The following is a 15,869-nucleotide window of genomic DNA, read 5'->3' as shown; positions in this document are numbered from 1 at the left end:
CCAGTGAAGTACCACAGTTCAGTGATAACCTCAACTGACCCTGTAGACTCCTGTCCTCCATTATGCAGACTTGGGGACGGACTCTTCCTTGCGAGTGTGTGTGTGTGTGTGTGTGATGAGACCACAGGTTTCAGAAAAGTATTGTTCCGCCTCAGTATTGGGCTATGTGTGCCAAGTTCTATCATATGACATGAGAACCGAAATATACAGTTCACACAGTTCCACTGTAGAACCTTAAGGGTTCTCGTAAGAGGGAAGCAGCCCTCAAGAGGTCAACGTGGAGTTCCGTGTGTGATGTCATTGAAGTTAATGATGAGCCGTTGCTTCAGCTGGGATACCGTCATGGCAACCAGGCTGGGAGGGGGTGGTTGTCACTAGACAGTGGTCTGATGAACTGTAAATTCGTTAGTTTGTGTAAATAAATCATGGATTGTAAACATATTGATTTGTATTTATAAATAATGGATTGAACATTGACTTGTTTGAGTAGATGGACTGTAAATTGAAGTATATTTTTTGGGGCTTTTGTGCCTTTAATTTTGACAGGGCAGTAGAGAGAGACAGGAAGTGAATGGGTGAGAGAGTCGGGGTGGGATCCGGAAATAAGGACCACGGGGCGGGAATCGAACCCGGGTTGCCGGCGTGCGGTGCAGGTGCCCCAGCCAGTTGCGCCGCGGCTGGGGCCAATGGACTGTAAATTGGTTAGTTTGTGTAAATAAATGATGGATTGTAAATATATCAACTGGTGTTTATAATTAAGAGATTGAACATTGACTTAATGATGATGTATTAGTTTGTGTAGATACATGGTGGACTGTGATTATATTAGTTAGTGTAGATAAATGATGGACTGCAAATGTATTCGTTTGTGAAGATACTGTACATGGTAAACATCCTGCTTATGTCTTTGCATTCCAAACCTACGGGAAGCTTTCCTGGAGATGTCTACCTTGAAGAGTCATGCTCTGACAGTCAGCTTTAGGACCTGATGTGTGTTCAAATTCACAAGCATAGGTAAACAATTCAGAAACGGGTCAACATTTGTAAACAGTTTTCGGTTTGCCTTGAGTGTTCAGCAAACATGTATAAACAGTTTGAAGAGGTGGTTCTGCGTGACCATTTTAAAGAGGTAGTTCTGCACGACCATACAGTATGTTTACACCAAATCGTTCATCATTGAACTGTTCAGAGAAACATTCACCACCAATGTTCGCCACTTTTAGGCGAATTTGAACACACCTCCAAGCGCTCCGACTGCTGCACTGTCAACACACACACACACACACACACACACACACACACACACACACACACACACACTACTAACGTCACAGCCTGGTGTTTTCTGTGAACCTCTGTCATCTTGTTCTCCTCCACGCCTCCTCTTATTAGCCTCGTCTGAGCTTTTCACCTATTTTTGATAGCATTTCACACACACACACACACACACACACACACACACACACATTCACCCCACTGACCTCACCACTGGACAGACACTTCTGCCACAGAAATGTGTCGATCTGTCTCTCTCTCTGTGCGTGTGCATGTGTGTGTGTGTGTGTGTGTGCGTGTGCATGCGCATGCTATGTTTAAGACTTCCTCCGCTGTGTCAGCTGCTCTGTCAAACTGTGTCATGACAGGATGCAAGTTTGACTACTCAACATATGTGTGTGTGTGTGTGCATGTTTTTAGAGATTGTGCGTCTGTGTGAGAATGTGTGTGTGTGTGTGTGTGTGTGTGAAGTGTGTAGTGTGTATGTGTGCGAGCATGTATGTATGTATGTATGTATGCTGGTGTAAATATGCATTATCTGCCATATGTGTAGGTAGAGCTGTAGGAAGATCCCTGATTATGTTTGCGTTGTTGCTGTGTGTGTATGTGTGTGTGTGTGTGTGTGTGTGTGTGTGTTTGTGTATAGTGTTTATGTATGTGTACATGCATGCATGTGTGTATGTATGTATGCAGGTGTGAATGTGCGTTATCTCCCATAATGTGCAGGTAGAGCTATAAGTAGATCCATAGAGCTCGGCATCCCTGGTCATGGTTGCGTTGTTGCATGTTGTGTTCAGATAATCTCTTTACTGCATTGTACGTGTGTGTGTGTGTGTGTGTGTGTGTGTGTGTGTGTGTGTGTGTGTGTAGGGTTGCAAAATTCCGGGAATTTTCAAAGTTGGAAACTTTCCATGGGAATTAACGGGAATATATGGGAATTAACGGGAATAAATGGGAATTAATGGGAATAAACTGGAAATATTGTATCTGGCAAGTTAGTATATAACAGAGACCTTAATGTAGTTGGAAAAAACCCATCTCTCAGCATAATGTTAGTTAAAACAACCTGATTTAATGCAAATTCAGTTGAATTTCTACCCTGCACACAGGTCAATTACATGCACACAACAATAAACATAGGCTACTAGACATATAGGAAGCCTAATTTTCCCGGTGAAAACGTCATTGCAAACGTTGTCTCATGTGGGAATAACTGGTGCGAAACTGGGGAAGTTTGCGAACAGAGTCGCCCAGTTCTTGGCGTGTCATCACTGTTGTCCTCATGTAAATGGAAGAACGTAATTTTGCATGAGCTCTAATGGGATGGTTAATAATCATATGGTCATATTACTGGTCTGATTTAGTTTGGCACACTTAAAATAATCACAATCTGTGAGGTTTGGGTTCATACATGTATGTAATACCGGCATTTTTTGGCCAACCGAGGATTAAAATAAACTCATTAAACATTTTTGTAACAAGTCGAGTTAAGTCAGTGTTCACGGCAGTCTTGGCTAGCTAATGTAAACTGCTAGTAAAATACAAAATTCCCGTAAATTCCCATTATTATAATTCCCTAATTTCCTGTAATTCCATAAAAGTCTCCCATTTTGAATATTTCCAAAATTCCCCAGCTTAACTTCCCATGGGAAATTTTCGGAAAGTTTCCGGAAATTTACCGGAAATTTTCCGCCCCTTTGCAACCCTGTGTGTGTGTGTGTGTGTGTGTGTGTGTGTGTGTGTGTGTGTGTGTGTGTGTGTGTGTGTGTGTGTGTGTGTGTGTGTGTGTGTGTGTGTGTGTGTGTGTGTGTGTGTGTGTGTGTGTGTGTGTGTGTGTGTGTGTGTTGATCTCTTTACTGCCTGTTACTCGAACGCTGCAGCCTGAAGGGAAGTTCATCTGCATACTGCTGAAGCAGTCACTGTAGAGGAACTGCAAACAGGACACCATTAACCTTTTAGTTTGTTTTGTTTTGTTTGTTATTTAATTTGTTTGTGTGTTTGTTTGTTTGTTTGTTTGTGAGTGTACAAGAGTATGTGAGGATGGTGGTGGAATTTTGTCCTCTATATTTGTGTGTGTGTGTGCACTGTGTGTGTGTGTGTGTGTGTGTGTGTGTCTGTGTTTGAAAGATTTAAAGACCTAATGAATTTAACTGACATGCAGGGGTTTAAAGGGAGAAGATGAAAGGGCAGACTGTTTAAGAGTCTGTAAATGGTACGGTGTGTGTGTGTTTGTGGCACTTCAAAGGTTGCTACTGCTTCGCACATGGCCTGAGGTGTGTGTGTGTGTGTGTGTGTGTGTGTGTGTTTTGTGTGTGTGTTTTGTGTGTGTGTTTTGTGTGTGTGTTTTGTGTGTGTGTGTGTGTGTGTGTGTGTGTGTGTGTGTGTGTGTGTGTGTGTGTGTGTGTGTGTGTGTGTGGCTGATTTGGTGATGTTGCCCTGGAGGGATGTGAAGCAGTTCTCCTCTATTGTACAGTACAGTGAGAGGGCAAGAGGTCAGTAATCCACAGGCAGAGTGGAATGGAAACATTCACTAAAGAGATTCACCATAGAGATCCCCTAGAGAGATTCACCAAAGAGATTCACCATAGAGATCCACTAGAGAGATTCACCATAGAGATTCACTAAAGAGATTCACTAAAGAGATTCACCATAGAGATCCACTAGAGAGATTCACCATAGAGATCCACTAGAGAGATTCACCATAGAGATCCACTAAAGAGATTCATCATAGAGATCCACTTAGAGAGGATAAATACATAAATGAATTGCGTGTGTGCGTGTGTGCGTGCGTGCGTGCGTGCGTGCGTGCATGCGTTTGAAAGAGACTGATATTTTCAGGAACCTGTCTCCATGTTACATTGTCTCAATGGGTCCTTTGTGGGCGACTCTTGGCTAATATTAGCTGGCAGTTTGACCTGTAGATGAGTTTGGGTGGACTTGTGCCCCAGAGCCATGGAGAGTTCCTCATGTGTGTGTGTGTGTGTGTGTGTGTGTGTGTGTGTGTGTGTGTGTGTGTGTGTGTGTGTGTGTGTGTGTGTGTGTGTGTCAGAGTGAGAGGTATTGGAGCATTGTATATTGCCGCATTTGAAATGATCTGTCACAGTGATCACCAAATAGTGAGAGGAAGTTGTGCAATGAAAGAGTCACTGGAGCCTATTTTAGTGAACTGCCATAGTTTACGGAGTTGAGTTCCCATGGGTTAACTCTGATAGGCGTCTGTGTGTCTGTGTGTCTGTGTGTCTGTGTGTGAGGGTCTGCTCTCGTACATGAGTTAAACTGCAACAGTAAGCTGTCAGTCTCCCAAATCTCTTATTTGTGTAGTAGACAAACAAGACAACATTACCACACATGCACAACATTGTCTCTAGTGTGTGTGTGTGTGTGTGTGTGTTAGTGTGTGTATGAGAGAAATTGACCACATGTGCAAATCATTGTCTCCATGTGCGTGTGTGTGTGTGTGCGTGCGTGTGTGTGTGAGAAAAAGAGAAAACGAGAACTTGACCACACATGCAGATCATTGTCTCCATGCGTCCATTAATTAAAGGGTCTGTCAGCTTACGGTGGCCCGTGTGTGTGTGTGTGCAATGGGGGGTCGGACGAGTGCTAGAAGTGTTGCTGTTGTGGTTTTTTTAGCGCTTCCTGTTGATGGCCTGTACAGGAAGTCAGGCCCTTAGCAACACGTTTTGTTCTGCTTTCTGTGTGCGTTCATCTCTCTCTCTCTCTCTCTCTCTCTATCTCTCTCTATCTCTCTCTCTCTCTCTCTCTCTCTTCTCTCTTATTGCCTGCCACGCACACACACACACACACACACACACACACACACACACACACACACACACACAGAGCTCAGATGTGTCTAAGTTAACCCCTGGCCCCTGGGATTAGTTAGTGTATCCGTAGACACGCTAGACTGCAGGAGGAGCAATCTTCTGCTGTTAGAGAAGAGGATGTAGCATGGTGTTAAACTGAGCTCTGAAGATTGAAGCTCTAAGAGGGAACGAGGGTTTCCCTTCACACACACACACGCACACACACATGCATGCACGCATGCATGCACGCACACACATGCACGCACACACACACACACACACCCTTGACCCTACAGGCTAACTTGCTGTAGCACAGTTGAGTATGATGTCTGAATAGCATAGACGGCGGTGGGTTGTTGAGGAGATTCGTGCAACATGACAAAAAGTTTGACAAGTTTGAGAGTAACACCCAAACTAGAGCATGGTGTTAAATGTAGGCTAATATCTGCTGTGTCTGTGTGTGTGAGTTAATTGAGTATGTTATGTCTGTTTCAGTTGATATCGAAGGCACAGAGGTTAACGCTGAAGAGAGATGCCGGGTCCCCCCCCTCCTCCCGCTCCAGCCCCCCCACCCCCTCCCCCTACATTTGGTCAGGTAAGACACACACACACACACACACACACACACACACACACATTCATGTACAAGACTGAACCTGATTCAATAGAAAGTTTCACACAGAATATGTAGATTATCATTCGAAGCCGTTTCCATGCCTTGCCCTCTACGTTACCCCCTCGGAAATGTACAGTAAGTCATGGTGTAAGTCATGTTTCGCACATTTGAAATGTGTGTCTTTATATAACTGTCGAAACTAGAAGCGAAACTAGAGGTTCGTGAGGAAGCTTTGGGTGTCCCTGTCCTCCAGTAAGTTACTCCTACAGTACATGACCCCAGGGGACCATTACCATAGACAAGTTTAGTGGAAGAGAGCAAATAGTCACCTATAACAGCTGTAAATCAGTGGCTGTTAAACTGGATGTCTAGTCTGGCTATCACCATACTAAGCTCAAGCTTTTAAGATTGAACATTAGTCTGGGGAGTCTGCACTTTAATTCTACTGCACAAGAGGCGTGATCCCTGGTCATCGTTCGAATGACTCTGTACGCTTGGATAGTCCTTCAACCAATCGGACCAACGATCCGGTGCGTCTTTTGGATAAGCTAGACCCAAAGGTTGTGGGCAGGAAGCAGGGGCGATACTGTAGATGTGCAGGTTTCCAGCCTGAGCTGCCGGGTGAAATCCAAATTCGCCGGCAGGTCAGGCAGGGTTCATCCAGCCTACTGGAGGTAGGGAATTAAAGAAGATTTTCTAAACCAACATGTAAAAATATGTTCTATTCAGTAGCTGTAGATGTAGGCTTTACAATTCACAGTGTTTCCATGATGTTTGTCCGAAAGTGGATGCTCTGTTTACGCAAACTCAAGTCTGTACCCGCACCTCTTTGCAGTGACCGAGCTCTTTGCAGCCTTCTCTTCTTCACAGGAACGCCAGTTAGTCATTTCCTGTGTATTAGCCCCATTGTGCATAAGCCACAAGATAGTGTTTTATGCAAGATAAAAGAAACAAAACCATATTAATACCAAAGATACTTAAGTACCCTTTTTCAACCGTCTCTGTTAATACCATATTAACTGCTCCCTTGCATTAACCTCATAGCTGAAAAAAATTGCAAAATCAATGTGTAATCCGCAGCTAATTGTTGGGAAATTACGGTATACATTTGATGAGTGCTTGTTATCCTTTTGAAATGAATGTCAGATTATCAAAATCTGGCATTGACATAATGTCTTTGGTGTTGACATACTGAACAGTAGCCTATGAGAGAAGACATTTTCTGCCTCTGCCACTGACGTGGATCTCTCAACATTATCCAAAGTGAATCTCATTTTTGCTGCGACACTTGACCATTGTTTTTTTAGAGTGTCGCCAGACAAAAAGTTTAATAACCACTGATTTAAATAATAATTAACCATTAATGTTATGAAGCAATGGATCACAATGATTTGTATGCTACCTCTTTCCTGATGTGTACTGTGATCTTTAGCGACCTCCCACTATGGTGTGTGTGTGTGTGTGTGTGTGTGTGTGTGTGTGTGTGTGTGTGTGTGTGTGTGTGTTTGTGTGTATATCACGTGTGTGTTTGCGTGTAGCCTATATTACGTGTGTGTGTGTGTGTGGCCTGTGTGTTTTTATGTATATTGTGTTTGTGTGTATATCACGTGTGTGTGTAACGCAGGCAAACACAGAGAAGCCCAATCTAAATCGTAATCAGCAGCAGGGGAGGAACGCTCTCCTCTCAGACATCAACAAGGGAGCGCGGCTCAAGAAGACCGTCACCAATGACAGGAGCGGACCTCAACTAGACAGTGAGTAAACAAGCAAACAAATAAACAAACAAACAAACAAATATAGCCGTAAACAGACAAACACTACACTAACAATCTCAATGGTCCCACTTGTCTGTCGTAGACCCAGCCCTGACCTAATGCAGATGTGCTTTCGTGGTTTTCACAGTGTTTACACAAAAAACAGCTGCACAGCTAGAAATAAACAGACAGGATAGATCAGCCTCTCACTGGCTCTGGGTTGTGCAGGGAGAACTTTAGACACGTGCAGATCACTGTATGCCCCATAGCCACTGTGCAGATCACTGTATGGCCCATAGCCACTGTGCAGATCACGTACGTCTTGAATTTTCCCTTGGCGATCAATAAAGTATCTATACACAGTATCTATCTCTATCTATCTAGACACTGTGCAAATCACTGTATGCCCCCATAGACACTGCATGGATCACTTTATGTCCCTATAGACACTGTACAGGTCACTGTATGCCCCCATGGATACTATATGAATCACTGTATGCCCATAGACACTGTACAGGTCACTGTATGCCCCCATAGACACTGTACAGGTCACTGTATGCCCCCATGGATACTATATGAATCACTGTATGCCCATAGACACTGTACAGGTCACTGTATGCCCCCATGGATACTGTATGGATCACTGTATGCCCATAGAGCAGCTTTGCTCCAGAAGCCTGACAGGCCTGACCACACACACACACACACACACACACACACAGTATACCCATCCCTGTAGCAAAGCTGCGTTTTCCATTATCAGTGCCATTAGCAGAGTTATTCCTTGTTGCTGGACTGGAACTGAATCCCAGCAGAATCAGTCGTCTCCGTCCAGGAATAGTTCGTCGGCCGCTATCAAGCTCGGAGGGGATGAATGAGGAAACTGGATACCATTGCTGATTGATTTTGACTATATATGGACACGGCTGAGAGCTGCATGTGTAACCTCTGCTATCTTTTCAGAACCCAAAGGGGGAGGTGGAGGAGGAGGCGGCGGAGGCGGAGGAGGAGGTGGAGGAGGTGGTGGTGGAGGAGGAGGAGGAGGAGGAGGAGGAGGAGGAGGATTCGGGGGTGGAGGCGGTGGTGGTCTGGGCGGTCTGTTCCAGGGCGGGATGCCAAAACTACGCTCGGCCACAAACAGAGACAGCAATGGTGAGCAGCCACACACACGCACACACACACACACACACACACACACACACACACACACACACACAGGAGAGTAGCACTGATGTGCCGAAGTCTGGTTCCCCTGAGCATGGCACACACACACACACACACACACACACACACACAGGAAGGAGTATCACTGATGTGCAGAAGTCTGGCTCTCCTGAGCATGACACACACACACACACACACAGGGGGAAGAGTAGTACAACTGATGTGCAGAACTCTGGCTCTGAGTAAGGCTTCTGATCTCGCAGACACTTGTCCAAAGCCAGTTCCGATGTACCCAATCAAAGGAAAGTCCTGGGGAAGAAAGTTGAGGAAAGTTTGGTATGTTAGATCAAAGATGTGTCCCAGGCACTTCCTGTAGCTGATTTGTCCACAGATTTGAGGAAACGTGCTGAATGTTAATTACATAGAGTGTAATGACGACCATACCATGTAATCAAGCTGCGGTGGCAGACTCCAAACCTTTCTTCACTTTTCACGTTTTCCCCCAAATCAGAGTCTTCTGACTGACTTCTTCACTTGGTCTTCACTCGGTTTTGACTCGGTCTTAACTTGTGCTTGTTGTGGGCTTGTTTCGGACACTACAAAGGCGGCCTTGCCCTTGACCACAGCTCTGCATGGAGTATGATGAGATACCAGTGGCATCCTATTCCAAACCTTTGTCTAATTCAAGCTTCCTCCTCTAAAAATCACAATCTTCTGACTGCTATTCGTTGCAAATGCAGGCACAAGGGAGCACATCAGAATGTACTCACTTCAAATTGCATCTACAGCGGCAAAGTTGCAGGTCATTTTTATCCATCCCTTACAGTACGTTGTTGTGTCCACTGTGGGACCAGTTTCACTGTAGATGCTGCAGCGTCATTGATTAGAATCTAGGTGCTGATCAAACCTTGTGATTGATTACGAGATGCTGGAGAGTTATTGATTTGAATCAGGGTGCTGATCAAACACTGTGATAGATCACTAGCTTGTCTGGCTGCTAGAGGATGTGTGGGCAATTATCACTGATCTAATAAGGAAAACAGTTTAGGTAACGACTATGACATCCACCCTTCACCAATGTTCATTTTCAAACCCAGGAAGTCGTAATTGTCACCTATCCAGTTGTCCTTACGCTACCCATACATCAGAAGACTTTGACAAGATTTTGGAAAGATCCTTGGAAGATTGGATAATGCCCCCCATTCAAGCTTTCCTCAATAGACTACAATCTTTAAGAGTCTTTCCCAAATCTTGTGGTGTAAGGATGGCTTTTTAGATAAGTGGTTATTATGAAACCATTTCTAATGAGGGCCTCCCCTCCACACAAACACACACACAAACACACACACACACACACACACACACACACACACACACACACTTTACCCTATAGGCTAACTTGCTGTAGCACAGTTGAATATGATGTCTGATTAGCGTAGAGGGCAGTGGATTGTTGAGGAGATTTGTGTGATGTGACAAAAAAGTTTGATAAGTGCAAAAGTGCCACGCGGGCTACAACAGCAGGCTTCTAAATATTAATTTAGAGGAAGATTTTTCTATCATATTCACACGCACGTGTTCCCATCATGTCTGGTGCAGCCCGTTCCACCAATTCTAGTGCGTAAGCGTATTGTTGCAGCATCCGCTCCACCAGCGGAAGCCGTCAGGTATGAGCCTGGTGTGCCCCGCCTGTACAGAGAGCGAGTCCAGCCTCTCACCACAAGCACAAGCGCTTCACCATCTTGTCCGGCGTGTGACTGAAGTCACCTCCTAAACAGGATTTCCCCCTCCGTGGTTGGGGCGCTATAATGGGGAAGTCTTCGCTTTAGGCACACAGGCGGAAATCCAACGAGCTCGGCTTCTAGGTGACATCTTAAGAGTAATCGTAAGACGCTTTGAGTGCTCGGAGGTGTTGAAAAGTGCTATATAAATGCAATTCTCTGTGTAATACAGCACTCACGTTTTCCAGCATATAATATGGTACATGGAATAAATAGTATTTAGTGAGAAATATTGTAGCAAGTGTGATCTGCATCACTAGCATAAATTAATTTACTCTCTCCCTCTCCCTGCCCCCTTCGTCTCTCTCCCTACCCCCCCTCTCTCTCCCTCTCTCCGCTCTCCATCTTTCTCTCTCTCCCCCTCTCTTTCTCTCTCCCTACCCTCTCTCTCTCCCTATCCACCCCTCTCTCTCTCTTTCCCCCTCTCTTTCTCTCTCCCTACCCTCTCTCTCTCCCTATCCACCCCTCTCTCTCTCTTTCCCCCTCTCCTCCTCTCTCTCTCTCTCTCCCCTCCTCTCCTCCCTCTCTCTCTCTCTCTCCCCCAGATTCTGGATCTGCTCGGCCTCCTCTTCTGCCCCCTGGTGGTCGCTCCGCTGGCCCACGGCCGTTTGGAGGAGGTGGAGGAGGTGGAGGTGGTGGAGGTGATTCCGGCCCTCCTCCTCGCCTGCCTGTGCCCAAGAGCGGTGCGATGGACAGCCCTCGCTCCCGCGGCCCCCCCTCTCGGCCAGACACTTCAGGGGGGCCACCCCCCGTCCCCAACACCCCTCGCCCCGGCGGTGGCAGCGCCCTCCATGGCCGTGGGGGACCCCCACCTCTGCCCGGCGGAGGACGCCCCACTTCCTCCGCTCCCACGCCTCCGCCCGGTCGACATGGCGTTGGCCCCCCTCCCCCCGTCCCGGCCTCGGGCGGGTTCGGCCGCCAGTCCGCCACCCCGGCCCCCCCTCCCTCCAGCCGCCCCCCCTTGCCCCCCGCGCCCCGACCAGGGTCCGAGGACCGCCCTCCGCCCGTTCCCCTGGGCAACAGACCCTCTCTGCCGCTCCCGAGGGACGGGCCTCCGCCTCCCCCGCCCTCCTTCAACAACAAGCCCCCCCCTCCTCCGTCCTCCTCCCGCCCCAGCCCTGGAGGTGGAGGTGGTGGGGGTGGTGCCCCCCCACTGCCCCCCGGGCGCCCAGGACCGCCGCCGCTGCCCCCGACACCCGCCTCGGCGCCTGCTGATGACATCACCCCGCGGCTGCCCCAGAGGAACCTGTCACTCAACTCTGCCCCCGCCCCGCCTCCGGTCCGCTCCGGCCCCCTGCCCCCGCCCCCCAGCGAGAGGCCGCCGCCCCTGGGCAGGAACTCCTCCACGCGTTCAGGTACGGATCGCCACGGCGACCAGCTCACACCTCACCCACTTCCTGCATCTGTCTGTGTTGACCGCCAGTCCAGTGGTGGGAATCCGCATAACACTGGGACTGTGTCATTCTATCAATGTGCTCTCTGTATCACAAACACACACACATACACACATACATACATAGTTACCGTAACACCCATGCTGAACACCGGCCGTAACACCCATGCTGAAGGCCACCACCCGATGGTTATTCCAGTCGAACAGATGAAAAATCTGCCTAGCAGCGGCATCTTGTGTCAAAAAAAACATTTTCCTAATATACAGTAATTGAGGATGTGAGAGTTAAACTAGCACACTAAACTGGTGTGATGTTGGTGTGTATACTGATTCTAAAAAACTGCTTGTGTTAGTCTGACTCTGAACTTTTATTTTATTGAGTTATGAAGTGGAACATAGAGTTTCCTGTTTTAGAACTTCCTCTAAATTGGTTTAGCTCTAGATATGATGTCGGTGATCGTGCTGATTCTGGAAAAACCTGTTTGTGTTGGCTGAAAACTTTTTTATATATGAAGTGGTATTCAGTGGAACCTAGAGAGTTTCCTGTTTTAGAACTTCCTCTAAACTGGTTTAGCTCTAGATATACGTAAGGGTTAGAGTAAGAGAGGTGTGTGTGTGTAGAAAAAAGAGTATGTACATTGATGTCGCTGTCCTCTTATCTGCCCCCCCCTCTCCTCCTCCCCCACACACACACACACACACACACACACACACACACACACACACACACAGGTCCTCTCCCGCCCCCTCCTCCATCGGGGCGCCCTGGCGGCAGCATCAGGTCGGCGGGGGCTCCCTCCAGTCCGAGTCGTCCCCCAGGAGATTCCCGCGGTGGCTCCGGCCACAGACCCCCCCTCCCTCCGGACAGACCTGGCGTTGGGGGGGCACCAACACCGCCGCCACCCATGGGCAACGGCTTCCAGAACCATCACCAACATGCGGGTGAGGAGACACACGTAGACCCGCATGCAGCACACACACACACACAAACCCACAGACACACACACAGACACACAGACTCTCACATGCAGCTCGAACACTCACATGCAGCTCACACACACACACACACACACATACACACACACAGACACACACTCACAAACACAGACACTCGTATGTACAGTACACACACACACACACACACACACATCCTGTTTTGTCCTTAATCCTCCTGCTGTGTGTGTGTGTGTGCGCGTGTCATCCAGATGAGTGGGAATCCCGCTTCACCTTCCGCCCCATGTCCGAGCTCCCGCCCCCCGAGCCCTACGTTCCCTTCCAGAAGACCTATCCCAGCAAGATGGCCAAGAGTGACGGACGAGGTAACCAATCACAACTCCACTCCCAGCACTAATACTGTAATACAGGACACATCAGCACTCGTTTAGCGTTTACACTGTAACGCGCACAGCACAGCATTCTGTTTCAGCACCGTGCAGACACGGTGTCTCGTCCATGAGAGGGGCTTTCTGTGTGTGCGTGCGTGCGTGTGTGCGTGCGTGCGTGCGTGCGTGCGTATGTGTGTCCCTTAGAAGGGCCTGTGTGTGTGTGTCCCTTAGAGGGGCCATGTTGATGATGGTGCCTTCCTTTACTAGTTCAGCCCCAGGAACACAGCTGTGATATTCTTTAATTATCAGCATTGCCAAAATAATAACTTGCTTTCTCTTTCTCTGTGTGTGTGTGTGTATGTTTCAGGATCAGGCAAAAAGGAGAGGGGTGCCCCCCCACTACCCCCTATTCCCAGGTGAAGGAGACTGTCGTTTACCCTGGGATCCCCCAATCCAGCAGTTACTGTCTCGCTGTCTTTTCTTTCTTTCTCTTTCTTTCGCTCTCTTTCCCTCTCTGTCTCTCTATCTCTTTTTCTCTCTCTCTCTCTCTCTTTCCCTCTCTCATTTCCCTGTCTCAGTCTCTCCCTCTTTCTTCCTTTCTCTCTCTCTCGCTCTTTTACTTCTTTTCGTTTTGTCTCCACGGACCACTCGCTCGCTCTTGCACCGGTCACTGTTACCATGGAAGTATCACACTCAGATGGATCATCTAGAGTGGCGGCGGGGGATCTGCACCACGCTGGGACTGTGTCATTCTATCAATGTGCTCTCTATATCATACACACATACACACACACACACACACACACACACTCCTCTCTCCACACACACACAAACACTCTCACTCACGCACACACACACTCACATGCACTCCTCCCTACACATCACCTTATATGCGGGTATCAGAGCTAGGGAGCAGGGCTGGGAAATAGCATGTGGACGAAGCGAGTTTTTATATGAAGGAAAAAACAAAGACATAGGCCTAAAGAGAAGACAAAAGGTCTCAAAGAGAAGTGCCTTTATTGTATGGGTGCCTTTATTGTATGGGTGCCATTGGATGGGTATTCTTGTTGTATTTTTGTTGGATTGTTTGTTTGTTTGTTTGTTTTACTGATATGTTGAAGCGTAAGAAGGCTGATTGTGACAGTATTATTTTGTTTGCCAGATGTATTTAGCCTCTGCTGCCTCTGTTTGAGTAGCCCGTCCTCCCCGGCACAGCTGGCAGAGAGCCACTTCCTGCAGATGCCATCACCTACCCGCATACACAAACTGTTACCGGTTATCTGTGTGTGTGTGTGTGTGTGTGTGTGTGTGTAGGTGTGTGTGTAGGTGTGTGTGTAGGTGTGTGTGTAGGTGTGTGTGTAGGTGTGTGTGTAGGTGTGTGTGTAGGTGTGTGTGTGTGTGTGTGTGTGTGTGTGTGTGTGTGTGTGTGTGTGTGAAACCACTGGCTCTGTCTTTGTCTTATACAGAGAGAGAGCGAGAGAGAGAGAGAGAGAGAGAGAGACTTTCATTTGTTTGTAACAACTGATATCAAAGCACTTGTTTGTCACAGTTTCAAAGCACTATGCAACTTACAAGTCTGACAATCTGAAAGGGCCAGGTCAGTAGGCATCATCAAGTGTTTAGCCTTGCATCAATGAATTTAAGATAAAAGTCCACACACACACACACACACACAGGATCACAGAGGAAAACAGAGACCACTGATACTCCAACTTTGTTTTGAGACCAAAAATCTGAGCGGGAGAGTTCTCAGGACGGACGAGGGCTGCCGGTGAGCGTCCTCTCGACAGTGCCTCTTTTGTGTGCTTGCGGACAGGAAGTGTAGTATTTCAGAGCATTCTGGGAACTGCGCTCCTTCAAGAGCGCTTCTCCTCAGGTGGTCATGGGTTCGTTTGTCTCTGCGTGCACAGCCATATTCTCACAACTGCCCTCTTTGGGGTTCCTCTGAGGTCCAGAGAGGGGAGGTCTCGCCAACGGTACTCAAGGCTGTTCCCGTAGAGGGGACCGTCGTACGGATAAAAGGAAAAGATGTCTGTTTTTGTGTTACTCTTTTTGTATTTTGCTGCTTTTTGTTTTATTTGTATGGCTTTGTGGTCTATTTTTGTTATAGAAAAGACTTCCATTATGGCAGTGTTCCATTTTCTAAATAAAAATGACATGTTAAATAGTTTGCTGCAGTGCCACACGTGTATTGTATGTTTGTGATTTATCAGTTATGATAATCTGCAGATCTTGACACTTGCACCCTCAGTTTAAACTTTATACAACAGTGTTGAAATCAATCATAGTCCCAAGAAATGTCTTTGGGCCTGCTGGAACAGTAGACCTCCGTCTGCCACAGTGTGGCATTGTGGTGCATTACATATTGAGGTGATCATGCTGTAACACAATGTAACTGAAATATGGAAATATGCCTAATACACCACACCCAATCACACGCCCTGGGAGCTCGATGGTAGTTTGTGCTAAAGCAAGGACAACAAGACGGAAAACAGCTACACCCACAGGTCTCTCTAGTAGATCCCACTGCATGGGTGTTTTCAAGATCCTCTACTGTGGAATATGGGTTTGTTTACGCGACAAACGGCGTCTGAAGCGCATTTATTTCATGCAATCAAAAATGCAGACCACGTGAGCGGGACATGTGAACGTCAATTCAGCGGCGGTGGTCTCCACCAATCGCAATTACAAGTGGGGATGGCGAAAGGCCAGAGCGTAAAAATAGTTCGCAGTCATTGGCCACTTTGACAGT

General features: G+C 47.3%; 1 protein-coding gene across 1 annotated transcript in view; it reads left to right on the top strand.

Annotated features, from left to right (window-relative positions):
* wipf1b (WAS/WASL interacting protein family, member 1b) overlaps window positions 1-15,287 on the top strand; it is a 21,126-nt gene extending 5,839 nt beyond the window's left edge. The window contains exons 2-8 of the mRNA XM_062527761.1: window positions 5,580-5,679; window positions 7,325-7,454; window positions 8,418-8,606; window positions 10,945-11,754; window positions 12,525-12,734; window positions 12,998-13,111; window positions 13,485-15,287. Coding sequence (XP_062383745.1) covers window positions 5,617-5,679; window positions 7,325-7,454; window positions 8,418-8,606; window positions 10,945-11,754; window positions 12,525-12,734; window positions 12,998-13,111; window positions 13,485-13,537 — 1,569 coding nt within the window. The 5' untranslated portion in view covers window positions 5,580-5,616 and the 3' untranslated portion in view covers window positions 13,538-15,287. The remainder of the gene's footprint in view (window positions 1-5,579; window positions 5,680-7,324; window positions 7,455-8,417; window positions 8,607-10,944; window positions 11,755-12,524; window positions 12,735-12,997; window positions 13,112-13,484) is intronic.
* The last annotated feature ends 582 nt before the right edge of the window (window positions 15,288-15,869 follow it).

Source organism: Sardina pilchardus, chromosome 23 (assembly GCF_963854185.1).
Source record: "Sardina pilchardus chromosome 23, fSarPil1.1, whole genome shotgun sequence".
NCBI lineage: Eukaryota > Metazoa > Chordata > Actinopteri > Clupeiformes > Clupeidae > Sardina > Sardina pilchardus.
The sequence above is the reverse complement of the archived record's forward strand: the minus strand, read 5'-3'. Positions and strand labels throughout refer to the sequence as shown.